Source organism: Neofelis nebulosa, chromosome 6 (assembly GCF_028018385.1).
Source record: "Neofelis nebulosa isolate mNeoNeb1 chromosome 6, mNeoNeb1.pri, whole genome shotgun sequence".
Taxonomy (NCBI): domain Eukaryota; kingdom Metazoa; phylum Chordata; class Mammalia; order Carnivora; family Felidae; genus Neofelis; species Neofelis nebulosa.
Window position 1 is genome coordinate 57,239,219 of NC_080787.1, and position 27,136 is coordinate 57,266,354.

The 27,136-nt window shown below is 38.8% G+C and overlaps 1 protein-coding gene across 12 annotated transcripts in view; it reads right to left on the reverse strand.

Annotated features, from left to right (window-relative positions):
• Positions 1 to 4,179: 4,179 nt before the first annotated feature.
• The window catches only part of DST (dystonin), a 496,251-nt gene continuing 473,294 nt past the window's right edge, over positions 4,180 to 27,136 (reverse strand). For 6 of the 12 annotated variants that reach the window (XM_058734319.1, XM_058734317.1, XM_058734309.1 and 3 more), the window contains 13 exons: positions 24,288 to 24,431; positions 23,000 to 23,188; positions 21,653 to 21,782; positions 19,634 to 19,797; positions 18,026 to 18,188; positions 16,552 to 16,706; positions 16,308 to 16,382; positions 15,394 to 15,411; positions 12,564 to 12,681; positions 10,034 to 10,233; positions 9,499 to 9,609; positions 6,272 to 6,395; positions 4,180 to 5,454 (listed from right to left, as the gene is read on the reverse strand). In XM_058734319.1, the coding sequence (XP_058590302.1) occupies positions 5,192 to 5,454; positions 6,272 to 6,395; positions 9,499 to 9,609; positions 10,034 to 10,233; positions 12,564 to 12,681; positions 15,394 to 15,411; positions 16,308 to 16,382; positions 16,552 to 16,706; positions 18,026 to 18,188; positions 19,634 to 19,797; positions 21,653 to 21,782; positions 23,000 to 23,188; positions 24,288 to 24,431 (1,854 nt within the window). In that variant the 3' untranslated portion in view covers positions 4,180 to 5,191. Of the gene's footprint in view, positions 5,455 to 6,271; positions 6,396 to 9,498; positions 9,610 to 10,033; positions 10,234 to 11,168; positions 11,241 to 12,563; positions 12,682 to 15,393; positions 15,412 to 16,307; positions 16,383 to 16,551; positions 16,707 to 18,025; positions 18,189 to 19,633; positions 19,798 to 21,652; positions 21,783 to 22,999; positions 23,189 to 24,287; positions 24,432 to 27,136 lie in introns of all 12 variants that reach the window. The other 6 variants (XM_058734316.1, XM_058734306.1, XM_058734310.1 and 3 more) reach the window with 3 other exon arrangements.

Below are 27,136 nucleotides of genomic sequence, written 5' to 3' on the forward strand. Positions count from 1 at the left end.
ATTTTTGGAGACTAGCTAAGCAGGGCTACAACCACAGATAACCACTAGCAAAGGCGTGTATCTTTGCTTAACTAGGAGCAGAGGAGAAAGGAACTGTAGAACATACTTCTACCCTGTGGGAAAATGGGTGAGTAGTGGCAGAAGAAAATAGTGTAGAACAGTGATCTCTAAAGCAGGTTGTACACAAGGTGACCGCAGGGGATGTGGGAAAATAAGATATTTATTTCGAATTCCATTTTGTTTAAAAGAAAGAGGAGGAAACTAACCTTCACGACCATTTACATTGTCTATTTCAAATATGTACATATACCTGTATTGATGTTGTTAAAGATAGATCATACTCTAAGATTATGTTGAGCCTTGCAAAATTAGCTAATGATAAAATACATGCAAAAAATACCTTGGAAGAAATTAACATGCATATATTGGAAGGGTTTCCTCAAAAAACTTTTATAGATAGAAATATGCCATCAAAGAGGGCTGGAGACTATGGGCATGGAAGTTAGAGTATAAGGCCCTGGGAACTAAATAGCCTAGTCTTTGCCCTGGGGTAAAAGTAATTATATGTTAGTAATATTCTAAACGAATGGTTTGTTTTTAAGTGAGGATAACTTTTGAAAGCTTCTTAATCTCTATTTTATTCTCATATCCTATGCAGTCTTTTAATTTCAAATAATGGAGTATAATAGAAGTGTGGTAAAACAATACAAAATCCCTTTGAACACATTTTGCTTTGCATATAGTCTTAGCATGTTGGAAGCAGAAAGAATTCCGTTTTTGTCATCCTTCATCCTAACTAGATAGCCAACATTTCCATAGGCTCTGAAATTACATAAAATCAACCCAAGTTTTAGAATTCGGTAGGTTGTCAGATTTTCGGCATATGAACTATTTCTTGCACAAACGTGTTACCCATGACTCTATTCTCTTCCCAGTAGATTTTGATAAACATGAAGTCAATCCCTAACATGACTGAAGGGAACTTATTAAAGTTCTTAAAGACAAAGTGTCCATCCTTGCCTTCTTTGTGGGACCCCCAAAGGTAACTCACGGCCAAGTGGCAGTGTCATCAGATACACACACAACAGCTTGGGCACTTGTACTGTTGGGTGGTTATCTGCTCACCCAATTGACAATAAAGCACATGCATTTCAAAGCATCTTGTCAAAAAAGGAGTAAATCATTGCACTACATTACAGTTTCCCTTGTAAATGCTGAAAGCAAGTTTTACAAGAATAAAAAAAAGGGGGGGGGGAGCAACATCCTTTCCTAGCCTCTCCTCCTTTTCAGCTTTACAGGTCAATTCCTGACAGTCACAGGGCACCTCCCAAGCCCTTCCACCAGCATGTGCCATAAAAGGAACCAGATCTGATATTTGGCCAGGCCCATCTAGTTCTGCACTGAAATCAAAGAGGATGCTCCATTATTTCAAAACAAGGTAGCAGTACATCACAACTAGTGGTTTTGATTTTTTAAGACAAAAAAAGCTACTCCATGGTTCCCTAGTGCTTAAGAACTGTTATTTAAACAAGGAGACCTTTAGGCCAGGGTGGTCTAATGTCTTAATGGCCTAACTTAGCAAACCAAAGTTTAAGCCTGTAAATGCTTCAACGTTAAAAATCAAAATACCTTGGGGTGCCCAGGTGGCTCAGTCAGTTAAGTCTGGCTTTGGCTCAGGTCATGATCTCACCGTTCATGGGTTCGGGCCCCACGTTGGGCTCTGTGCTGACAGCTCAGAGCCTGGACCCCACTTTGAGTTCTGTGTCTCCCTCTCTCTCTGCCCCTCCCCCCACTCATGCTGTTTCTCTCAAAAATAAATAAAACATTAAAAAAATTTAAAAAACCAAAATACCAAGGACAACCAATTACAAACAGCCAACTAGGACTTAAGCTATAGTCAATCAATAATTTCCTTACTTTCCTTCCTTCCTCGCTTTTGTCTACTCTCTATCTCTCCCGAGCTCCTGTCAGTGAAGCACTCCCAACTACTTCCAGTTTGGTGCTGATTCCAATAGATTTTTGCTCAAATAAACCCCTACAATGTTTTTGAAATGTTTATTTCTGAGAGCAAGAGTGCCCAAGTGGGGGAGCAGAGAGAGAGAGGGGGAGAGAGAGAATCCCAAGCAGGCTCCACACTGTCAACGCAGAGGCTGACACAGGGCTTGAACTCACAGTCCATGAGATAGTAACCTGAGCAGAAATCAAGAGCCAGACACTTAACCAACTAAGCCACCCAGGCACCACAAAACTCCCAAAGGTTTTATAAAACTCCTAAAAATTTTATAAAAATTCCTCAGTTTGTGGCACCTGAGTGGCCCAGTTAGCTAAGCATCTGACTCTTGGTTTCAGCTCAGGTCAGGATCTCATGGCTCCTGAGATCGAACCCTACGTCAGGCTCTGCACTGACAGCTGGGAACCTACTGGGAATTCTTTCTCTCTCTCTGCCCCTCCCTCACTCATGGTCTCTCTCAAAATACATAAACATTAAAAAAAATTCATTTATCTTTTAACAGAACCAAACTTTTAAGATTTTTAGAGTTGATGGGGCACTTGGGTGGCTCAGTCCATTAAGTGTCCAACTTTGGGTCAGGTCATGATCTCGTGGTTCATGAGTTCAAGCCCCACAAAGACTCTGTGCTGACAGGTCAGAGCCTGGAGCCTGCTTCAGATTGTCTCCCTCTCTCTCTACCCCTCCCTCACTTGTGCTGTCTCTCTCAAAAATAAATACTAAAAAAAAAAAAAGATTTTTAGAGTTGAGATTCATTTCAATGTCATGTTTTTTTTTTTTTTTAAGTTTATTTATTTTTGAGACAGAGAGACAGAGCATGAACAGGGGAGGGGAAGATAGAGAGGGAGACACAGAATCCGAAGCAGGCTCCAGGCTCTGAGCCGTCAGCCCAGAGCCTGACACGGGCCTTGAACTCACGGACCGCGAGATTGTGACCTGAGCTGAAGTCGGACGCTTAACCGACTGAGCCAACCAGGCGCCCCTCAATGTCATGTTTTTTAAAGAAAAAGAGAGAAAAATGAAAAAAGAGACAAGGAAAAGGAAGAAGGTGTGTGTGTAGGGAAAGAGGTGTGTCTGCTACATTCCCTGAAATTTATGGGAGGACTCTTCAGAAGTCAACCTGTGGGTAAAGGATTAGCTCAAGAGGAAACAAAGATCAGGCAGGCATCCAAGTTTGAAAAGCTCCCCATGAGGGCAACTGCTGATAACTAGGAGCAGTTCCTTAAGAATTCTCTGAAATATTTTAAACCACTTGTCTTTCTTCAAAAGCTTATTTAACTTATAAAAAAGAGAGAGAGCGCAAAATCCCCAGGTCTTTAACAGGGGTGGCATTCAAAGAGGCTGAGATAAAAAACATTCCCTTAAATTTGTCTTTGAAGTAGAAACGTGATCACACGCAAATCACCGAAGGAATAAGGACAATTCCCACTGCTTTCTCGGATGACACGTTTATAAATGCATGAATGACAACACGTGATCTGTTAGGTTAGGATTACCCTTTTCCATCAAGGACTCCCACCTGAGACCCATGCTTGGAGAGAAAAGGAATTGCTATCACTTAAAAGCGGCACCTAATTTCTGTCAGTAGAGACTCCAGGCCCTTCTCTGTTGGCCTCTGTGAACAAGGCCAAGCAGGGAAAACATAATACTATCCCCTTGAGCCTCAACAACATTTGCTGAGATAAATTTACGGAGTTCTGGGGAGAGTCATAACCTGTCACGCCCTAATCAGGATTGGCCATTCTTCTAACGGCCATTTTTTGTATTTAGGAAAATTTGATCACTCGATTTTTAAATGTACACAGGCCAGAAAAATATCACTATATTGCCTTAATAATAAAATCAGCACCCTGTCACACATCCCCTGGTTTTAATTCACGTTTTTTAGTGATTTGCTTGTTGATGAACTGTTTTCCCCTTGAATAGAAGATAGCAAGGAACCTGCAGCCTCAGGGGAACACAGGAGCTTGCACATGGTTAGTACTAAAAATATTTGTAGACTAGTGAATATATGTTAATGTCATTCTTAGTACATACCTTATTGTGTCCCTGTGTTTTGATGCCCCCCAAACTTACCCTGTCACACTATTAGTACAAATACATCAGACATACAACCTTTATTCAAAACAAACGATAGAAAAAGTTCTTTAAATAATCAGGTATTCCACATGTTCAAGTGAATAGGTTTTATTAAATGCATACTAATATCTTTCTATAGTATGTGAGTATACATAATAAATTAAAATGTATATATTTATTAAATATAGATATAATACCAGAACATGATTATTTCAGATGAGAAATCAAAATAAACCCATTTTTAAGTATCTTTTGGTCACTCCAAATTGATATTGCTCATAAAAAAATACACGGATTTTCCCTGGGGAAAAAAATTAATTCCATAGCAATGTAGTTAAGGGACATGTTTTATTTCATAGCTTTCTGCAAGCAAAATTGCTTTGATACAAAATGAGTTCAATGATACAGGTGCTACTGTCCACTCAAGCAAAAGAAAACCTCACATTTATATGAATGCACTTTATAATTATATTCTTACAGTATAATAGGTCTAATATCCGGGACGCCTCTGGCCTCATGTGAAGCGATGGCACAGAAATGCTGTAAGGTTCTCGAATGTCATAGCACTGGCAAGTGCCTAAAGTAACTTCCTGTGAGTTCTCTGTCAGACGCTGCTTAAAGAACTGTACGTGGTTGTGTTCGTCTGTCTGCCCTCCCCCGTTTAGTTTACATTTTAATGATCTCAAAGTGTATCCCCGGTGTGTGTCTTTTGGCTTCTCAGAGTGTCTACAAAAGCAAGAAAATGTCATGAGGTATCCTTAACGTTAGCTGCGGCTGTCGTGCTGTGGCTGTCGGAGAGGATGAGGACTTACCTGTAGGTACAGTCACCGATTCTAGTGTGTGCTCCACACCTTACGGTGCGGAAATGTTAGTGCATGTTAGACTCTTTCCTCCCCCTCACATATGACATGACTTTAACCCCCAGAATATCTGACAAGAAATTATACAGATAAAATAAGAAGACAAATACACAAATAAGGCCGTCTGCAGAATTTTAAACTCAACTCCTTGCAATTATTTCACAATAATTTCTACAACATATTTTACATCTTTCAAACTTAAATAATAAACGCTCAAGGAAGGGCCGCGGTGGAACCAATTGCACTATCTCTTTGAGGACTTGTCCAATTTGCTGGCAGGTGATTTCCTCTGGGGAGTGGGGATTTTGGAAGGCTTGGCTGTGGATGGCCGAGAACCTGCTCGGGGCGTAGGCCTGTGTGTCTGGGGGACAGTCTCCACGTCTGAGCACACAGACTGGATTTCTGAAATGTCAAAGTCTGACGCATCACTGCCTCGGCGGCTGCTGGCCCTGCTGCCAGCTTTGCTTCCGGCTCGGCTTCCTGGTCGGCTGGGAGTCTTCTTGGGATCTGAGGAGAGAGGACGGAGTTGAACCACCCTCATTCCCGGGTCCATCGACAACAGATTCTTGAAACCCAATGCCACCTTTAATCTCAACACATTTTCTTGTCACCTAGCAGGCACTCAGCAGACACTTGTGGATTTGTGGCCTTTCTACATTCCACTAGGGTCAGTAGCCTCATTCTAAGTCAATGTAATATACAAAAAGGTAGGCTTACAGACAAAAGGTAGGTTTGGGCTTAGACAGGATTCCATTTCCTACAAACAGATGTAAGGAATATACCTAGAATTTAACATTATGCTTTCCAAAGTTTAACATGTGTACCTAGGGATGTGTGCAGGGCAGACATGGGGCAAATGCTTTACCCGAGGATAAGTAATTTGAAGCACAGAGGAATTTAAAAGAGAAGTCTTGAAATTTTAAAGAAACTTCATGCTTGCTGAGCCCACAACCCCAGGGACCAGGTTCACTATTCTGTGAAGAAGCAGGACTAGCACGGGTGTAAGGCCCAGTCCAGTTGGGTTTTTCCAACCACCCAAAATGGAGCCCAGGCAACTTGTAAGCAGACAGAAGAGCCAAGAGCTTCCAGCGTAAAGGGGTAGGATACTGCTCTAGTTTTTTTTATGCTCATCTTCCTTTGGTACTTTCCAAAAGGGATTTTCTTGTCATTTATCCCCTACCGTTGTTGGAGGACAGGGCTATGTGTCATTTTGAAAGAATACAGCACTGTCAATTTGTGATTTCATCCGCCATGAAGAACAGGGACTTTCACCTTCAGATCATACTGCAAAAAGCTATCACAGAAAGAGCCACATCACACTTACCAGCAAACTGTGTTCGGACTCTGGCGGCTGCGGTGGTTATCAAGCCACTGTCGTCCCCAGAGTGGAAGCCTTTCCCTGATAAATATCCTGGAAGTCGAAGCTTGCTTCCTTGTATTGGTGTTCCCTGTATTTAATCAGTGAAAGGACATTTCAAGAAATCGTTCCTGTTCTACGATATTCCACTGACACCACATTATAGATTGGTGGAAGCCCCTGCACTGGGCCTCCTCAGGAGGGGGAGTGGGAGAGGCTTTTCGATTAGACGTGGCATGGGGTTCTCTCCACTTGCTTCTTCCCACTCATTCTGTATTCCCTCCCTGAGTTAAAAAGGAATTCATATGGAAGAGAAAACACAGAAATAGAGCTCCCCAAAGGATAGCAAGGGGAAAAAAAAGGCAAATTAAACCGTGAGCACATTAGTATCTTTCAGGTTGTCAGTGAACATTATGGAGTTAGAAGAGTCTTGCCAGAAAGGTTGGGAGTGCATGGTACAGAGAGAGAATGGGACTCTGAAAAAGCCGTGCTTGGATATTCTGGTGCCTCCAATGCTTTTAGGGAACCAGCCAGAAATAAACTGACAGAACAATAAGTAAATGATGCCTCAACAGTCTTCATTTAAACAAACTTAACTGCAAAAAAGAGGCAGTGACATTTTACAACTTGGTACCACATCACTTCATCTACTTTCATTTCCTTCTATGGTCTTTACGCAGGAGACACGTGGGCAACACTTAGGGAAAATTCTTTTAAAATTCTTATAGGAGTTCACAGAGAATGCCCAAAACAATCACAACCATGAGATTTTATTATAAGGCTAAATTAATCTGCATTTTTTCCAGACCACTACAACATTCTGAAAATTTCCCCAAAGTCAACAAAATAAGCAAATCTCCCATGAAGTAGAAGAGATTGTCACTTGCCTCAATGAACTCACAGGGAGCTGTTCAGAGGAAATGAACCTGTACAAATTATGTGGGCATTTTTAATTTTTATTTATTTCTATTTGTTTATTTTAATATGAAATTTATTGTCAAATTGGTTTCCATACAACACCCAGTGCTCATCCCAACAGGTGTATATGGGCATTTTTTAAATAAATTTTTTTTTCTAAAAACAGAGTGAGCAAACACGAGTGGGCAGGAGGGGCAAAGGGAGAGAGAATATTAAGCAGGCTCCATGCTTAGTGCAGAGTCCAATGTCGGGCTTGATCCCATGACCCTGGAATCATGACCTGAGCTGAAATCAAGAGTCGGACGCTCAACCAACTGAGCCACCCAGGCACCCCATGTGTCCATTTGTTTTAAAAATTAGTTTTTCTCATATTAGTTGTAAATATGTAATGAAGTGTATGTAAGACATTTTGATATATTAGAGTTGCAATTTAATATGAATGTAATATTCAAAATTCATTTACATATGAATTCTAATCATACATTTAAGGACAGAATTAATATGTGACTTGTATATATATATAACTTAACTCTTTGGGGTGCCTGGGTGGCTCAGTAGGTTGAGCATCAGACTCCTGATTTTGGCTCAGGTCATGATCTCACAGATTGTGAACTGAGCCCTGTGATGGGCTCCATGTTGACAGTGCAGAGCCTGCTTGGGATTCTCTATCTGCCCCTCCCCTACTCGCTCTCTCTCAAAATAAACATTAAAAAAAACCTTAACTTTTCAAAATACTTTCATCCACGTAAGGATAATTAATCCTTACATTCCCCTAATCACAACTTTTTTGGCAAATGTGGAAAATGAGGGCCTGAGGAGGGCAGTGATCTGCCCAAGATCTGACAACTTTCATCTAGTTAAATTCCTAAGTTTCAAAGAATCTTGACAACCCACAAAAGAGTGAGGACCCCCAAATTATGAAACATATCACCCAAGGTGGCAGAATTCATTGCCATGTAAAATCATTCTTCTCGGAAGGCCTTGACTGCTCTTATTTTAGGGTCACCAACCCTACCTAGGATTCTCACAGACCCCTCCATAGAGGTATATACCTTAGTTGTTTTCTCTCTTCGGTTGTTTTGTCTAATGAGGCTATTTGAAACGAAACATAGTTTTATAGTAGTTAAAATGACATAAACTCTAATCTGGGGGAATCTCTAGTTTTAAAAAAATTGGAACATAGCAGCATAGCTCTAAATATTTAAAGCATATATGTTGCTTGAGGCCTCTTGAACTGTTCTCAGTTTTTGTTACACTAGATTCACCATAAGTGACAGGGTGGAAATGAAGGGTCAGGGAATGAGGAAGAATTGAAAAATGGGTTGTTTCTGCCTCGATTCTACCATTACCAGTAATGACATTTTGAATCATGAGAGTAATGAAATTTTCTCTGCTTACCTCTTACTACTGATGTGAAGATTAAATAATAGATTAGAAAGTGTTTTGAAAAGCATACAGGGCTTTTTACAGGTACTATATATCACTTTCATAAAAGGGTCCTGGACTTCATTTCAAGCAAAGTTATTTAGGGACATCACCCCAATTATTGTACCTCTAATCAAGTATGTGATCATTTGATACCTATGTGTGTGTCATTTTACAGAGAACTTTCTTTCAAATATATTTGGTTGATTTTCACTTGAATGAAATGATCTGATATATGAGCTAATTGGGCACATTTACATGACCTAAATATCTTATCTCCATAAATCCTGCCATATAAAAAGCTGAAGCACACTTAAATAATAATCCTTAAAGTCTAATAAAGACACATACCTATTGAAAATGCCAGGTAATTTTTTTCATACCTAAGCCACACACCCCCCACTGATAACTAGAAGGCTTATGTCTTACCCACCCAGTGTTCTTGTGCAGAAATAAATGTAGCATACATTTGGAAGGACCTTGCTCACAGTGTACACTTAATAAATATTCTTTTAAGGAAATACTTGTAAATGACTTGCCTCTCACTCTCACCTGAAGGGGTATTGTTGCATTTCTTGCCCAAATAATGTCTAGAAGCACAAGCCTACCATGAGCTCTAAAAGAAACTTGACATAAGTCTAATATAATCTCCTGTATTTCACTCTCCCAAGAGAGAAAAGACACTCTCATGTCTTCTCAGAAATGCGGAGTTGTTTATTATTTTATAGAAGTCTGTAAAAAGACGTGGTATTATCAAAAGTGCATGTGTTAAGGGAGAGGTAAAGCAATGTTAGTGGGTGACAGTTTCAGTTAAAGAAGACTGTTAGACTAGAATCTGGGCCTTACGATACCTCTGCAGACGGCACGGAAAAGTCTGAGCACTCTGCTGGTTTACAAGGAGTTGACATTTTGCTGTTTGTCAACCATGGTTTACCATAATTGCGTGTTAAAGGATGGAGAATCTGTATGGAACAATGGCAAATCAAATGTAAAGGACAGCAGATAAAAAACAAACCACAGAAAGAGATATTCATAGCAAAGAGTAATGTTTCACAGTAAGAATGATAATGATTAAAAATAAGTGGAAAGATTGGATGGCAAATTATATACATCAAAAAAATAAAATAAAAAAATAAAGCTTTATTTAAAAAGAAAAACCAATCTGAAAGGTAACCAAAGCCCCTAAATAGACAGTCTCCTTATGGGCCACAAGGCAAAAGCACATATGTAGATACATGTTTTTAAATCCTTCATGCGTCATATTGTGAGAAAGGATACAAATGGAGAAGGCAGGTCCTTCAAATGCTGGGGTCCCAAAACATTCAAAAGCATACTGGAGACAGTGACTGCATGGGAGAAAGACAACCTTTCCCAGCTGAGTCTTACCTTGGGTGTGCTGGTGGCAGGGACCTGTGGAGAGGCCGCCTGGCCAGCCTGACTGGACACAGATGTTGAGCGGTTGGGTGAAGCTCCTCGTGACGAAGGCCGAGATCTTCGGCCCCGGGGCCGGAAGGCTGCCATACCCTGACTGGCACCATCTGCTAAAATGAACTTCTCCCGAAGTTCCATGTTTGTCCTTCCTTTGGCTGGATTACGTGGCACACAACGAGGTACACAAGCAAAAGAGGAAGGGGGGAAAAAAAAGAGATGCTCAATCAATTTACGGGAAGAACAACCAGCTGGCACCACAGATTAAGTTGAGGATTTCAAGAACATCTTTTTGCCATGCCAACTCCAACTCAGCATAACAAAAAGTTAAATGCATTCCTTTACAATGCATTCCTTTTGGATACAAGTAAGTTTGGGAAAGAAAAAAAAATAGTGTGTTTATTCTAACACTAGACACCAGCAAGAATAACCACTATTAAAGAAAGAGTCAGCATGAAAATGGAAAGCTCATGCTAAAATATTGTTAATCCACCAGCTACTGATGCCCACATGGTTTCATCGCCCTTTCTGCACACTGAGAAGACAAGCCAGTAAGGCGGGGACTGTGTCTTTTGCATGTACTACTGAGGTAAGGAGAATGCCAGTTTTTTAACACTGGAATTAATTAAACAATAGAATTACACAGAATGAGAGATGGCTTGTTAATCATGATGACAACATATAAACTCTCAGGTTCTTCACTTAAATGAGGCAACTAGTATTTTTATTTTATGCCTCCAAAAAGTCTGTTTAACCAACATGCAAATAACAAACACCAGACCCAAGGATAGGAGATAATCAGTGATGCAACACTCATACAAACACATATGCACACGGAGAACACTCCACAAGAACCCAATGAGCAACGTGTTAGCATGTGTTTGATCACTTACAGAACACCTACGTGTGCAACACACCGGAAGTGTGTCAACGGTTCAGAATTTAAATTTGGAAGCACCAGCTCAGTTGGATATGAGTTAAGCCATACGCGATGGATGAAGCGTGTTATCTTAAAACAAATGATTAAAGCGAGAATGTAAAAGTAGGAAAGAGAAAAGGTAAGAGGGGAGAGGCAAAGAGAGGGGTTGCCAACCTATAGTAGGCTGAGTAGTAGTAATTGAAGAGTTTGATTCCGAACGTAACATTTTACTCCCATGATGATGAACTAGAAAAAATGACACAGGATACCAATCACATTAAAGAATACTGTTAGCAAGAGAAGAAACAAAGTACAGTAGTTGAATATGCAAAGGGTGCTCAGATCCGGCTTTTAGCACACATTTTAGAAGAAAAGTTGCATCAGGAAAAGAAGCACTCTGAGATTTGACTCCATAAGAAAAACCTATTTGGAAGACTTGGCCGCAGCCACGACAGCCTCTCTAAGCAACTCAACAGGATGCTACACATTCTCATTTCTTTGTTTCATAAATGAAGGTACATTACTTTAGGCTGCATTTACTAAGAAAGGGAGTTTTTGTTATTTTGCCCCTTTTTGGGGTGTATCTGTGACTTGCAGAGAGCAGAGCTACCTGTAGGGTTGTATGCTGATCGAAGGTGCCCTTGGCAGAGCAGGGCTCACTCTGATACACCTGTGCATCCAGGTGCCAGCACTAAATTAACAAACAGGCCCCACCGGAAGAACCCCGGCCTCCCGCAGGGTAGCCTATCAGTATCAGCACAAACATTTGTGGTTGTTTGTTTAAGAGGAGTAAAATGAGCTCACAGGTTAAAGAAAATCACAGAATTTTATTGTTTCCTTTTTTCAAAGAAAAATGGACCTACTAAGTAAAGGGGACCTAACTAGAGACTGCAATCAAATGACCATTTGTAAGGTAAATCAGTTAAGAATTCCAAAATCGACTATGGGATCTGAAAGATAAGGAAAATTAAAAGATAATCAAGGACTCTGTGGCTGGTAGATATGGAGTGAGCTATATAGTAGCATATGTTTATATTTTTAATGTGCTAACCTATAGCTTCCAAGTAAGCGTCAAGTTAGCAGTTGATAATTAATTTTTAAATGTTTAGGTATTACTTTCCTTACCTTCCCCCAATTTAAAGGAAAAAAAAAACTTTCACTTTTAAACTTTTACCATCCAGCATGTTCAGTCTTCTTCACCTCAGTTTCCTTTCATTTTACTTTGCTATTTAATGACAGATGAACTCTTTTCCCTAGTTGATGTAATTACTGATTTTGAAAATTGCATATGGGAGCATTTCATTAAAAAAATGAATACATCTACTCTAGTATTTCCTGTCTATCACTCTCATAATTATCCAGAAGAAGTAAGAAAAAAAAATGAGAAGAACATGGTTTACATGATTGCCAAAAGTTCTTTGGGAACTTTAGGCTGACAGAGACCAATGTGAAATGTTCATTACCGTAATAAATAACCAAAATTAGACCCAGCATGTTTTTGATGCTGGGAAGTAATACAAAATTTGTATACTTTCATGGTATTATTATCATAACATAGCATCTCCTTACCCCTGCAAGGATCATTTTTCACCAAGAACTCATCAAGCGCCATCCATCCGCCTCCAACACGAACCATTACGGTACTTCGTAGGATTCGAACGAGCCTCAGTTGCTGGGAGTCCCCAAACTGTGAAGATGAAAGACAGAACCTCTAATTGTCAACAGTAAGGCTAAACACCTAAGGATGATATGCAATCTGCAGTAGCTTAAGCAACCAACTTAAATTTCTTGCTTAGTTCACAGTGATTAGTAAAATCTCATAAAAAGGGGTTTGAAATGATCTGCGTTAGACTGCTGCATGCTGATTTAGCCCAAAGGAAACAGTTTGAAAAAAGCTACCAAGGTTATCAAGTGTAATATTGAAACTTTGTTCCAGAAATGAATTTTCTTTATGATAGAAACGTTAGTAAGGCAGTAATTGAAAGATGTTTCTAGAAATTAAACACAGACATCAAAATAAGCACTGGCCCACCTGCCAGGGCTTATACAAAATAAGATTCTAAAGAAAGTTTAGTAAACTCTGATTCTTCTTCATTAAAACTTTCTCTTATACTAAAACTATTTTCCACTGAAATCTGCAGGAATAATCTCCATAAGCTCATTCGGTTTTCCCTAAGAGCAGTTTTGACTTTAGAGAGATAAAGCAGTAAATGAACATGACCAGCAAAAATTTCACAGTCAACTAAAATTTCTGGATCACTAATGATCTGGTAAACCAATCTGTCAAAGGCTGGATTAGTGTGCCATTTTGGATTACTGTAATATTAGAACAGCCAGTGACACATTATTAGTGATACAGCTTTCGAATCTAAAAGGCTTTGTCTTAAAGCTGTTTGTACCATAATTACTGACACTAATACGCAATTGTGTTCTTACCCTTTCAATGGATTTCCAATCACTTGGATATGCTACAAATTCTGCAAGTCTGGAATAACCGTCTAGAGTACAGTTTTTGATCCTAAGATTTGTTTTGAAAGCCCATGAGAAATAATTTTATACTTTGAAATCATTTCTAATAGGCTCATGTTCAGCTTGTAAAAATCACCATACTGATTTTCATGGTTGCCAACTCAACAGATACCATAGCAAAATGAACAGTCAAGTAAACATAGTTTCTTTTAAAGGCAGGTAAGATGCAATTGTGACTTTGACTATTTGTCTGGACTCATGATGGGTAAACAGAAAACTTCACTTTAAATAGAAACAATCTGCTGCTTTTCAATATGCTTTAACATTGAGTTTCAGGAATAGAACCTAAAACAAAGCCAACCCATGACCCTGAAACTCAAAAGGACCTGGAAAGCATGTAAAATGCACCAGCAGGAACTCATGCGTTTTACATCAACCCTTTTTATATTGCTATTTCTAAAGTAGTCCATTTTCAAGCCTTGAGATTTAAACTCTCTTATAATTGAACCGGTTCCTGAAATGTAAATTAAAATTTTGAAATTAAAATATATATTTATTTTGTTAGAAAAAAATTTGGTGCTGCTAATAAGCAAAGGAAAAGGAAGGGATTTAAAGAAAATTACCCTTAAGAAACCAGATAATTAGACAAGATACTTTCAATCCAAGATTATGTTCAAAACAAAAGGAGGATTACTATTTTATAGAGATATTTCAAGTCTAATAAATATAAATTTTTATTTTGAGAATGTATTTTCTAGACAATAACATTGCCTTCAGAATTTCTCTAATTTTCCTAACAGCCAAATCGTGATGTAAGAAAAAAATAGATTAATGTTGCTCTTTGTGTGTTCAGTAAATAAAACCATTTAAAGTGAGCATTTTTCTCATCCTTTCCACAAATAAAAAATACTACCCCAATTGTTAACTCAGAAAATAATAATAAGTGAATAGGACAGTAACTTTTTATATATTATACTTAATGCCAAGTTTTAAAGACATCAATTCGAAGGACCTGAAAATTTCTATTTGAAAAAATTATGTGCTTGCAATAAATGGGAGTAAGAGGGAATTTGAAACTTAAGCTACAATACGGCTTAACAACTGAGAGGCAGAGGAATATCTAATATGATATGGTCAGGTATTACAAATAGTACGCTTCTTTCCAAAAGCATACAGGGAAGAACTCTTCTCCTTTGTTTAAATCAAAACACAATTTCTCTTATCTTTAGTTCTAAAACTTGTGATCATGACACAGTGCCACTGGACAGTTTATACTGACTTCAATGTGAAGTCAAAATGGGATAAAGCGTGGTTTAGGATTTCATATGGGAGATACATGTCCTCAAAATGAATGATACCAGTTAAAACCTCCAGAGTTAAAATTTCTACTTGGAAAATGCAAAGCCCTAAAATTGATGATTTAGGACAAATTGGACAATAGCTGCTTTGGAGAGAACACATTACTTGTGGCTGAGTGCCAGGGAGACTTCTCACTTCTCTGTCTTCCCATGTCATTGCCTGACGCTGGTCCTTCTCTAGCTACTGTAGACCATGTGACCTCAATGGTTAAATACAGTGTAGAGATGTGTTCAGAATCAAATTTGTGTTCCAATGAGTATGTGCATAAAATACATATAACATATTATTATCAACTGGAATTAAAAATTGCATTTGCAACACTGTGACCAGTCAAGCTACAATTTATTATCTGGTTTGCTTAAAAGTAATCTCCTCATTTAAGACACACTGCAAAAAGGAATCCTGGATCAAGGATCCTTACAGCATTTACAGAAACACCACGCCAACCAACAATGTAGTAGCTAGGGCAACAGCATGGGAAAGATTGGCCATGGCAAGCTTTAATGGCTATGAATTAAAGTTTAAAAAAAAAATCATTGGGAACTTGAGAATACATTCCACTGGTTTATACCTGATTTCCCAGGAAGAACTGATAAAAAAAAATGAAAAATGGAAGAAAGACACAATTAGTTCAATAGGAAACTTTCTATATGACTCTAGAACACACACACACATACACACACACACACACAATCTTTCACACTCGGGGCTCCTGGATACAGTACCTAGTTTAGAAATGTGCAGGTACCCATGTGTTCAGACTTCAAACCAAATAGGCAGAAAATTTCCTATACAAGTTTTTTTGAAAAGCTTTGGGTTTCAAATTTAGGTTAGAAATTCAAATATGTAGATGAATATTTTCCAATGTGGAAATATACAAATTAAAATTAAAAAAAATTTCATTTGTAAGTAACAAACTGTATTAGGGAAACTCAGCACATTTCCTGTCTAGCTACTACATATAAGAGATATCCCAAAACAGAGAAAAAAAAGAGAGAGGAGTGACAAAGTCACATTAGTCTTCAAATAATTGTTCTGAAGAAGGTGGACTGAGCTTTTGAGACTTCGAATGAAAGGAAAAATAACTGTACAAGTGGAAAACATTGCCTCTTTTTTCACTTTTCTAAAAATGAGTCAACATTTTTAACTTTATGGTTCTGGCTTGGAATAGCTTTGTTACTAGAAATATGAAAACTTACCTGTAGTCATAATAAAATATATTATAAGTCACACGAACCAACTTGAGTATGTGAGATGTGTTTTCCTCCTTAAAAGTAACGTACATGTCAAAGATATGTCCTAATTTACAAAATGCAGGCTATGTTTATAGAATGTAAAATGACAAAAGTTGGAATTTTATAGACCACTATATTGTGATGTGAGGTAAAAGTAATTAGCATTCCTGGAAAGCAATGCAGATCAAATTGCATACAAATTTCAATTTTTCTCCTTCAAGAGAACTAAACCGTTATTTTGCAGACTTACCCTGTATTTGTTATCTCCGATTTGTTCAACTTGAAACCGTTTTGCACATTTACACTTAGCTACTTGTCTTGTCACCTGCCAAAAAGAACAACGAAATGTCCACTTTAATGTTATTACACACTGCGGAATCCTTAAAACCTTGACAGGACAACTCAAAATGAAATAAATAAAACGGCTGCATGGGTTGTGCAGGACATCCTGGCAGCACAAGATGTTGTTGCAGGTGGCGGAAAGATAATGATACCTCATCCTCGATTTTGTCGGCGTCAGTGACAGGTTTATATGCGTCTTTATTCGGATGAAGGGCCGCTACAAACTCATAGTAGTCAATGTATCCATCGCCGTCTCGGTCAAAGATGTCTGCAACTGCGCTCATCTCCAGGCGGCTGGTTGGAAACTCTAAAATTTTCAGATAATAGTAAGTAGCATTACTGAGGTATAACTGACAAATAAAATTGTAAGAAAATGAAAAGTGTATATTGTGATGATTTGATACACGTACACACTGTGAAAGGATTCCTCCCATCAAGTTAGTTAACACATCCATCACCTCACATATTTATCTTTTTGTTTTGTTTTGTTTTCTGAAAACTTAAGTTCTACTCACTTAGAAAATTTCAATCACACAATACAATATTATCAACTATAGTCACCACATTATACTTTAGAACCTCAGACCTTACTCACCATACAGTGAAAGATTGTACTCTTGTACCAGACTCTCCCTATTTCCCCTCACCCCCACCCCCAGACCCTGGCAACCACTTTTCCACTCTGAGTTTAACTCTGTATTTAGATTCCACGTATGAATGATAATTAGGATACTCTCAGAATAAGCCATACTACATTCCCAATGAAAGTTTTTAAAAACCTAGCTATTTACAGTAACATTTGACAAAAAGATTTAAGCTTTAAAAAAAAAAAAAGGAAGAGGTATAACATGTTAATTCTGCCTCAAGACATTCTTGATTGTATTATTTTGATCTTAATGCTGCCAGTTAAATTATCAGGGTCATCAAATATATTAAAATCCTTTTAAGAAGCCGATTGACATTGAAACAAACGAAACCAGTGTATAGGACCTACATTTATCTTTAATGACTACACCAGGGTGAATCACTTGAAACTGTTATTTTTCTAGTTCAAAAACTGTTTCATATTAGTAAGTTTCATATGGTTCAACTACCACTTTACTTAAGGAATATATGGATTTTATACATATGAATATACACATTCATATGATTGTATTAAATTTCCTTTAAGAATTACTTCCAGTAACATCTTCCAGAGAAGGCATATCCATATGACTAAACTACCAATAAGGTGACAAATACTTTAAGAATTTTTAAAGAGTTCTAATTTCCTACTAATGACAATGATCAGAATGTCAATTAGAACAAAAAAAGGGAAGAGACTGACTTGCGTTTATTGATTTCCCATTATATGTCAGGCCAAACAATCTAAGAATCAAATATTATTAAGTTTATTATCCTAATGAGGACACAGCTGCAGTGGAACAAGGAATATACTAATTGTGGTTACACAATTACAAGTGTGCCTGAATCCAAACCCATGAATTTTACCAAGGGCGCTTTTCACTGAGGGCTGTGACTTCACAGCCAAGTTTAAAGGCGATGCTTTATTGGTAACACAAGTTTAAACGGTGCTTATTTTCTTTAAAAATTACATCATTTACAGTCACCCCTGTTGGGACTTACTTGAGGAAAGAATTCCATCAATAAATTCTTGTCGGGTTATTTTCCCATCCTGATCTTTATCAATTCTCCTGAAGAAGTCCATTACTCGAGATTTCTTATGATTCATCCATCTCATGTATTTTTTGCGCCAGATATCAAAATCAAAGTTAGCAAATTCCCTCAGCTGGAAAGGACAAAATGTATTTTGGTTAATTCAGTGCTCAAATTATATCTTACACTTTATGAATAAAGTTATTTTTAATGATCTTGTGGATAAAGCACCTATCTTTCCCACTTCAAACAAAGGTATGATCTTGCACAGAGAACTCAGAAACATTTTTCCTGTAATTTCACTAGTGTCACTGGCTTTTCTTTACAAGTAAAAGTTCGTCAAAAAGTCAAACTGAAAAAAAAAATTTTTTAAGTTTTTATTTATTTATTTTGAGAGAGAGAAAGAGACAGAGACAGAGAGAACACAAGCTGGGGAGGGGCAGAGAAAGGGGGAGAGAGAGAGAGAATCCCAAGCAGACTCTGTGCTGTCAGTGCAGAGCCCAATGTGGGGCTTGAACTCACGAATTGTGAGATCAAGACCTGGGCCAAGATCAAGAGCTGGATGCTCAACCAACTGAGCCCCCCAGGCACCCTCAAACTGAAAATTTCTGATCATGCCAATGTGATCATGCCCCAAAGTAATAACACCTCTAGAAAGTTCTCTACCCACTGAGCACCAGGCCCAGCGTGGTAGCACTTACCTCTGTTCTCTCTCTGCTATTTGTCATTCTACCTCCTTTAGGCTTCTAAAAATTTCCCAGTTTCAGAATCTGAAACTCTAAATCTCAGGTCACAGAATATAAATAACGAAAATATCTGAACTATAAACGGTTACATTTTCCAGGTAATACCAAGCAAACATATGTCAAGCTGGATCTTTTCTTTTTAATTTTTTTAAAAATTTTATCTGAGAGAGAGAGAGAGAAAGAGAGAGTGTGCAAGCAGGGGAGGGGCAGAGGAAAGGGAGAGAGAGAATCCCAAGCAGGCTCCATGCCACCAGCACAGAGCCCAACATGGCGCTTGAACTCATGAACCATGAGATTATGACCTGAGCCAAAATCAAGAGTCGAATGCTCAACTGACTGAGCCACCCAGGCGCCCCAAGCTGGATCTGATTCCTTTTCTTAAGGAGTCAGCTTCTGCTTATGTTTAAACATTACAGTTTGACCCTTGAACAACATGGGTTTGAATTGTGTGGACCCACTTACATGCAGGTTTTTTACAAAATAAAAAAAGATGTATTTTCTCTTCCTTGTGATTTTTTTCTTGTGATTTTCTCAATAACATTTCCCCTCTTCTAGCGTATTTGATTGTAAGAACACAGTATATAACAAATATACAAAATTTGTGTTAATTGATTGTTATCAGTAAGGATTCTGGTCAACAGTAGGCTATTAAGCAGTTAAGTTTTGGGGGAGTCAAACGTTATACATAGATTTTTGACTATGCGGTGTGTGGAAGGGTGTTGGTGCCTCTAACGCTCATGTTGTTCAAGGGTCAATTGTAATTTTTTATTGTACTGATTCCCTAAACCCATATCCCATATATCAGGGGTGCAGAATGCATGAGTTTTCTAACCTCTTCCAGTCTGTCCAAGGCATCATTAAGCTTCCTCCTTCTTTCCAGTGCGAGGAGCCAAACTTGCTGCCATTTGCTCACCAACAAGTTGACCCTGGGATTCTTGGTTTCGATTTGTGTCTGTGATCCAGAGGGATATAAGCTTGATGCTGGGAAGCGCTTTCCTGTTAAAATACAACTTTAGTTAGGAGGGCAGTTTCCAGGGTTCTGAAATATGTTAAGGCCGGGCCTTTATCGTTCCCAGCTAAGACTGAATCACCTTAATTATTTAGAAATATCCTATTTAGATGATGCATAATGTTCAAGTCCAAATCTGTTTTACTTACCAAGGATCTTTTGTATAAATTAAAGAAACATATCTTGACAAGGGCATTTAAATACTGGAATGATCTCTTATAAAATTATGTTTAAAAGCATTTTCCAGCTTAAAATCCATGCCATTTCAATGACAATGAATTACCTTGTGATCTTCTCTCTTGTTAAGGGATGATAAAAGAGATCTCCCAGGACAGTGAGACTTATCTTAGAATAAGCTACACAAACTCAGCTGCCTTTCTTAGAAAAAAAGGCTGAAAGGAGGGCAGGTGAGGGCAGGAAACACTGGCCATTCATTAGAGTCAGAGCAAGATACTTTACAAATTCCAATCAAATATCTAAGTGTGTGTAAAATCCCAGTGTTCATCCAAATCCATTTCCGCTGAGACTGCATGTTTCCCGTGCATAGTCTCATACCCCAATTTCCTGCCTTACTAAAGTTTTCTCCCTCTTTTCTGGCTATTTTTCACAAGTTTTTATAATGTCACAGAACAAGTGTCTCAATGCATTTTCCTCATCTACCTGATTAAATGTGGCCTAGAAAAACCACTGGCCTAAATCATACAGGAAGTGAGTGTCCAAGCTGGGAAATGCCCAGAGTTCCTAACTCCTATTGGAGTTATCAATAGCTAATATTTATTGAGCATTTAACTACATGCCAAGAAGTATGCTAACCACCTCACACACATCAGCTCATTTAATTGTTACCAGAATCCAATGAAGTTATAATTATTCCCTTATACAGATGAGTAAATTGAGGCTCAGACAGAGTTTAAGTAACTTGTCTAAGGTTATATCTCCCTAGTTGGTAAGTAGTGAGAAGAGCCAAGGAGTCTGTCTCCAGGGTTCTTAATCGCATTGTTACCTTGCCCCCTTGTGCAATACAGTAACTAAAAGATCTGAAACCATTTTTTAAATTAAGGCACTATTCAGAAATACATCAAATATACCACTATTCAGAGATAAATTTTGCTTATTTTAAATCTTCTACAAACCAGCTATTATTGTTTTAAGTGTCACTTTTGACACTCTTTTGTGGAGTCAAGATAGTCTGAGAAGTAAATAGAACCTGAAGTCATATGAACATGGGCAAAATCTATTGGACTGCTGGTCACCAATGAATAGTTAGGTCATGAACTTTACCCAGGTCATGGTTATTTCTGTTATATTCCATCTTAGGGCTAGTTATATAATGAAAGCAAATGGAGATGATGATTTCTGTTCTTGTTGCAAATTTTTTCCAGTTTCTTCTAACTAATCTAAAAGATACCCTTCAAGCAAATAAATTTACACACAGAGACCTGGATATATCTTTTTCTTTATTTTTAAATAAGTTGCTACAATATTTGAGCCCACGTATTCTTTCAAGGAAACCTTTTATGATAGAGAGCTCACAGAATCACCAATTGTTCTAAAATTTCAAATGACAATTCAAAACTAACTTCCTTGCTTAACCATATTCACTTTAAAGAAATTAGGGGGCGCCTGTATGGCTCAACAGGATGGGTGTCCAACTCTTGCTTTCAGCTCAGGTCATGATCCCAGGGTTGTGGGATCGAGCCCCATGTCAGGCTCTGTGTTGAGTGTGGATCCTGCTTAGGATACTTTCTCTCTCCCTCTGCCCCTCTCCCCTCCTCACATTCTCTCTCTCTAAAAAGAAAAAATAATAAATAATAATAATTAAAGAAATTAGCCACTGCTTACTTCCTGCTCGTCCCTTATCCAGGACTGGAATATGGGACTGTAATGAGGCAGGATCAGCTGCCCTCCTCTTGTAGGTCTTGGTAACTTTATCCACATCAGGTTGTTTTCTGGTCATTTCCTCCATGAAGGTCTGAAATGTCAATGTCAATTAAATACAAGTATACCAGAGAAAACTATCTTTAGAAGTGAACTAAAAACAAAAGGATAAAAGGACCATGCTATTATTTCTGGAAAAAGGAAGAAACATGTTGCATCTTTGGGGGAAAAAATGTAAGCCCACGTAACAAAGCATTTACTCATATGTAAAGAATATAAAATGTGATACCTGTTAAGTAATTACAGCATTGTAACAGTAATTTGTTTTAGTTTGAAGACCACACATAATCTGCCTGGGTATCAGCCCAAGCTCTTTCTGAAGAATCTTAAAGTGAGCATTTATCTGCAAAGCAACTAGTTAACTGGGTTGGTGCTTAGAACTTCTTTGTAGCACATTTCACTTACATATTTGAAATATTTAAGATGGCTCTGATGTACAGTGATGTAAAGCATCCACATTAAATGTGGATATATTTTAAATAGTCCTGTTAACATATATGCTATGCCAAGGCAGATAAAAGTTATTCAGGTTAAAGTTTCCATTTAACAGGTTTGACTATCTTCCCATTTCTTATCTCATCTCCTTAGGCTTACTGACTTACATATCCCAATATCTGGAATATGTGGCAAAGGCACAGACTGCGGTGAAAAGGGGTGAAAAAAAGAGGAGGGGGATAAAAGTGAAAAGTGGAGTAACACATTTCTGGAGTATCTGTCACACGGAAGAGCTCTCATGACAGAGAACATGGCGTGAGGCACTTCAGGGCCATTTTGGACATGGATGGCTCATACCTTCATTAAGATATAATAGCGATGTTAACTCTTAGCCAACTAAGCTGACCTTTAATAATGTATATTAAACAGACTAACAAGCAAACAAATAAGTCAGCGTTAATGTGACGCCCATCATTTCAAAGTTTAAAACAGATTAGGATAGAGCAGTAGCCTTTTTTTTTTTCTTAACAAGACGATGCATTCCCTTGTAGACAGGATATATTTGAAATACTGGCGTATTGGTGGACATCATGGGAGATGCTCAGCACCAGACAGTGGAATACACAAGCAGGGAGCAATAAAGAAGGGAGATCGCCGAAAGAGAGAACAGGATGGGACAGAGCTGAAAATAAAGGTAAGGAATTAGAAACCCAGGAGGAACGACTTGAGGACATGAAGGTAACAAGCACAAAGCAATCTTTTGAGCAGTATGGTGGTGAAATAAAGAACCAGGGGTTAGGATGATATTTATTTTACCTGGTGCTCTGCAATTAGGGCTTTCACCTCTTCGATTTCCTGGGGGATGACTTCCTTGTCCTTATCACTCAACGTGGTTTCAGCCCATTGCAGCCAAGCCAGCAAAGCTTCCAACAATTCCTGTTTAGCAATGAGCCCAGCCAGAGCACTTGCTAATCTCTGTTGATGCTGCTTCGCCCAGGCCAACACCTGTTGGGGAAAAAAAAATTTCCCTGAATTTCTTTCATCTTAATTATTTAATTGATATAAAAACCACAAAATTTAAATGTAAATTGGGATCATCCTGGGCCGGACTCATAATACTTCCAGTCTTTCTATATCCCATCCGTGGTACCAAGAGCCAGTTTGCAGAGATGGATGTCATACACATCCCAGGTTTCCTCTTGTTTTCTAATTTAAGTTCAAATATGCACTTGCTGGGGGCGCCTGGGTGGGTCAGTCGGTTAAGTGTCCAACTTGGGCTGAGGTCATGATCTTGCGGTTCATGGGTTCGAGTCCTGCATCAGGCTCACTGCTGTCAGCACAGAGACCACTATGGATCCTCAGGGCCCCCTCTCCATCTGCCCCTCCCCTGCTCGTGCTCTCTCTCTCCCAAAAAGAAACACTGGGGCACCTGGGTGGCTCAGTCGGTTGAGTGTCTGACTTTAGCTCAGGTCATGGTCTTGCAGTTCGTGAGTTCGAGCTACGCGTTGGGCTCTGTGCTAATAAACAACTGAGAGCCTGGAGCCTACTTCAGATTCTGTGTCTCCCTCTCTCTCCCTCTTCCCCTCCCCTGCTCATGCTCTGCCTCTCTCTGTCTCTCAAAAATAAATAAATGTTAAAATAAATAAATAAACAAACGTTAAAAAATTCAAACATGCATTCTCTGAAGGATCAGATATGTTTATTCCATGTAGCACTGAGCAGAAATATAAATAGCTAAAATCTTAAGATACAGAATTCAGTTCATGCATGCACTTCATTCCACAAGCATACGCTCGTCTGAAATACAATTCAAGTGCTGGCTTATCCAACAGAGACAGTGTGTAAGTGGGACAGAAAGTAATACAGTGAACCAAATATTTGCCTTTCCATGTTGCAGGGGCATAGCTGCAAAACTATTTCAACTTTTAAAAATAAAAGTGGACTTCAGAGACAGGTAATGCACACTGGAAGGTATTTTAAAGAGCATTTTTCTTTGCAGAGGCCTCATGTTCCCACGGTCATAAATGTATCGCAGTTGCCCAAGTTTCCACACCCTCATTCTCAAAGCTGTTGCTGCTCTAATGATGACCTCAGACACACTGACCTCCTCAAACCTGGCCCGGATGATGGTTATCCAGTGCTTAATGGTGGTGATGGAGTCAGGATGGCACATAGCCAAAACAGCATCTCCCATGCTGGTAGCTTTATTCAGTGCAGCTCTTTTTTCTTCCAGTTTCTTCATGAATTCCTACAGCAGAAAGAAAGACTTCGATTAGCTGTTGGCACAGGCTGAAAACAAAACTCCAGGGATGTGTATGTGACTGTCAGAGTTAAATAAAGAAGAACTTCAATTGGTTTATTCACAGCTGGAAGAAATTCACTCATTGGGGCATTAAGAGAGAAGGGACAAAAATGGGAAATGAAGTACTTTCTAACAAGTATTTCAAAGTTCGAGGATAGGGTGACATCTCCTGCTTTACAAAGTATGTTACACAAAAAATACATTCTTCTAGATCTGGATATATTATATTAATGGAGAACAGGACCAAGAGAGACAGTAATAGCACAGACAGAAATAATACTGATTGCAAAAAAATATGTTCTAACAAAGAAGACAAGAAGGTTGTATATTTAAAATAGCATGAACTGTGCCAGGAATTATAGGGATATGTACCAAAAAAGTGCCATGGAAGAGAGAAGGCTCAACACGAAATGATAACTATTTGAGGTGAGGGGGCCCAAATGTCTAGCAGGAAGGAGTCAGGGAGAGGCTAGAGGTGCTGGGGGCCTGATCACCAGACAGCCTGTGTGAGAAGAGTCCCTTTCAGAGGCTAGTAACAGCTATTCTCTGCCCTGGAGGGGTGAATAAACCTTAAAAGGCTTCGAGAAGCTTTCGAATTACCTTTTGGCAAATGTCTTACACATATACCTGTACTCTACACCATCTGAACTGTAATTCATAGATACATGGATCACAGAACTCTGAAAGTGTGGTTACAAATGAGCACCTCTGCCTTAAAAAAGGTCACATGCTTCCAAAACCCCATAATGAATGTCAAGCATCTACTGGCACCCAATCCCTCAGTCAGGCTGACAAGGGGCTACAGACACAGTTGACGATCAGTACTACTCATGCCATGTGATCAAGGTGATGATTTGAAAATGTGTTTCCTACAGTGTCTTGTTTTCCAGGTCTGTGAAGCTGTCACATAGCTCCTACTCTGGTATTTTGCTAAACCTGTTCATATAGATATCTACTGGATATTAAGGTCCACAAGATCAGAAGGCTGTGTCTTATTCAATTGTGAGTCTTTGTGACTGAATAAATGCTTTTTTTTTCACTTTTATTTACACACTTTTCCTGCTGTGGCATCAAGGCTTGATTAACAATATACTCCATTAACATGACCTACTTTTTACATACCATGACCTACTCTTAAAAGTATTTTAATTTTCCCCAATATAGATCCACTTAACTGGAAGGAAAACAAAAACTTTACTGGGAAAAAGGTAACAGGTCAGTAACAGGTTGACCTACTGGAAGAGGTCAACAACAGCTGTGCTCTTCCAAGGACAGGTGACCTGACCACGTACTTTTACATCATTCCTAACCTAGCAAAGCCAGAGTCCTGCCCAGAATGCTGTCGACTGGACTAGCAACTCCCTGCTTGCATTCTGTGCTCTTCCAACCCTGAGTGCTAAGTGGTTAGTGCTCACCTGGGAAAGCTTGCCAGTTTTACAGAGTGGACTATACCGAGAAGCCTCTAGTCCTGGAGCTAAGAATTTAAATACTCTGTTTTACTTTTATTTGGTCGGAGTGTGAAGGAAGCAGGAGATCAGAAAGAATGGATAATGCTACTGCAAATTATTATTACTAAGCACCACTTTTATAAAATTACATGTAATTTTACACTATTTAAAAATATTGGGGTGCCTGGGTGGCTCAACAGGTTAAGCATCCAACTCTATTTCAGCTCAGGTCATGATCTCATGGTTCATGAGTTAGAGCTCCATGCTGGCAGTGGGGAGTCTGCTTAGGACCTGCCCCTGCCCTGCTTGCTCTCAGTCTCTCACTAAAATAAATAAATCAAATAAATAAATAAATAAATAAATAAATAAATAAATAAATAAATAAAATGTTTATAAAGATAATTTGTTGTAAAAAACAAACAAACAAACAAAAAACCCCACAACACTACCTCTGCTCTCAATACCTGCTTCCTGGTGTTTCTGGGGGTTCCTTGCTGCCGTGAGGGTGGAGATACCACCACAAGGCTCCTTTCTGTAAGGTGTCAGACATGCAGCCTGGGCTCCAAGAGGCTATTCTAAGACCAAAGTATGTTAGTGGAACTCGATGCTGGCTGATGGTCAGCCAAGAGTAATATAAGAGATTTTCAAAACATTGAATTGAATCAAAAATTCACAATAAATTTGCTGTAATTTTCCTACTCTTATATTCTGTTTCAAATTTAAATGGTTTATGTAGCATTTCATTCTTCCAGATAATGTTAGACAAGCTCGCATCACTTTTGTTAATGACAAGGCAAGATTTCATTGCTATAGGTTAGGCAATCCATCAGTAATCACTGTAAGCAGTCTCCACAAATGATGGAATCCATGTGACACCAGAACTCATGATGTATTTCCAACTTGACCATGAAAGATAAGCTTATTCTGTGGTGTTAAACAGAACTTTTTTTTTTTTTTTAATTTTTTTTTTTCAACGTTTTTTATTTATTTTTGGGACAGAGAGAGACAGAGCATGAACGGGGGAGGGGCAGAGAGAGAGGGAGACACAGAATCGGAAACAGGCTCCAGGCTCCGAGCCATCAGCCCAGAGCCTGACGCGGGGCTCGAACTCACGGACCGCGAGATCGTGACCTGGCTGAAGTCGGACGCTTAACCGACTGCGCCACCCAGGCGCCCCTAAACAGAACTTTTAAATGGAAATGT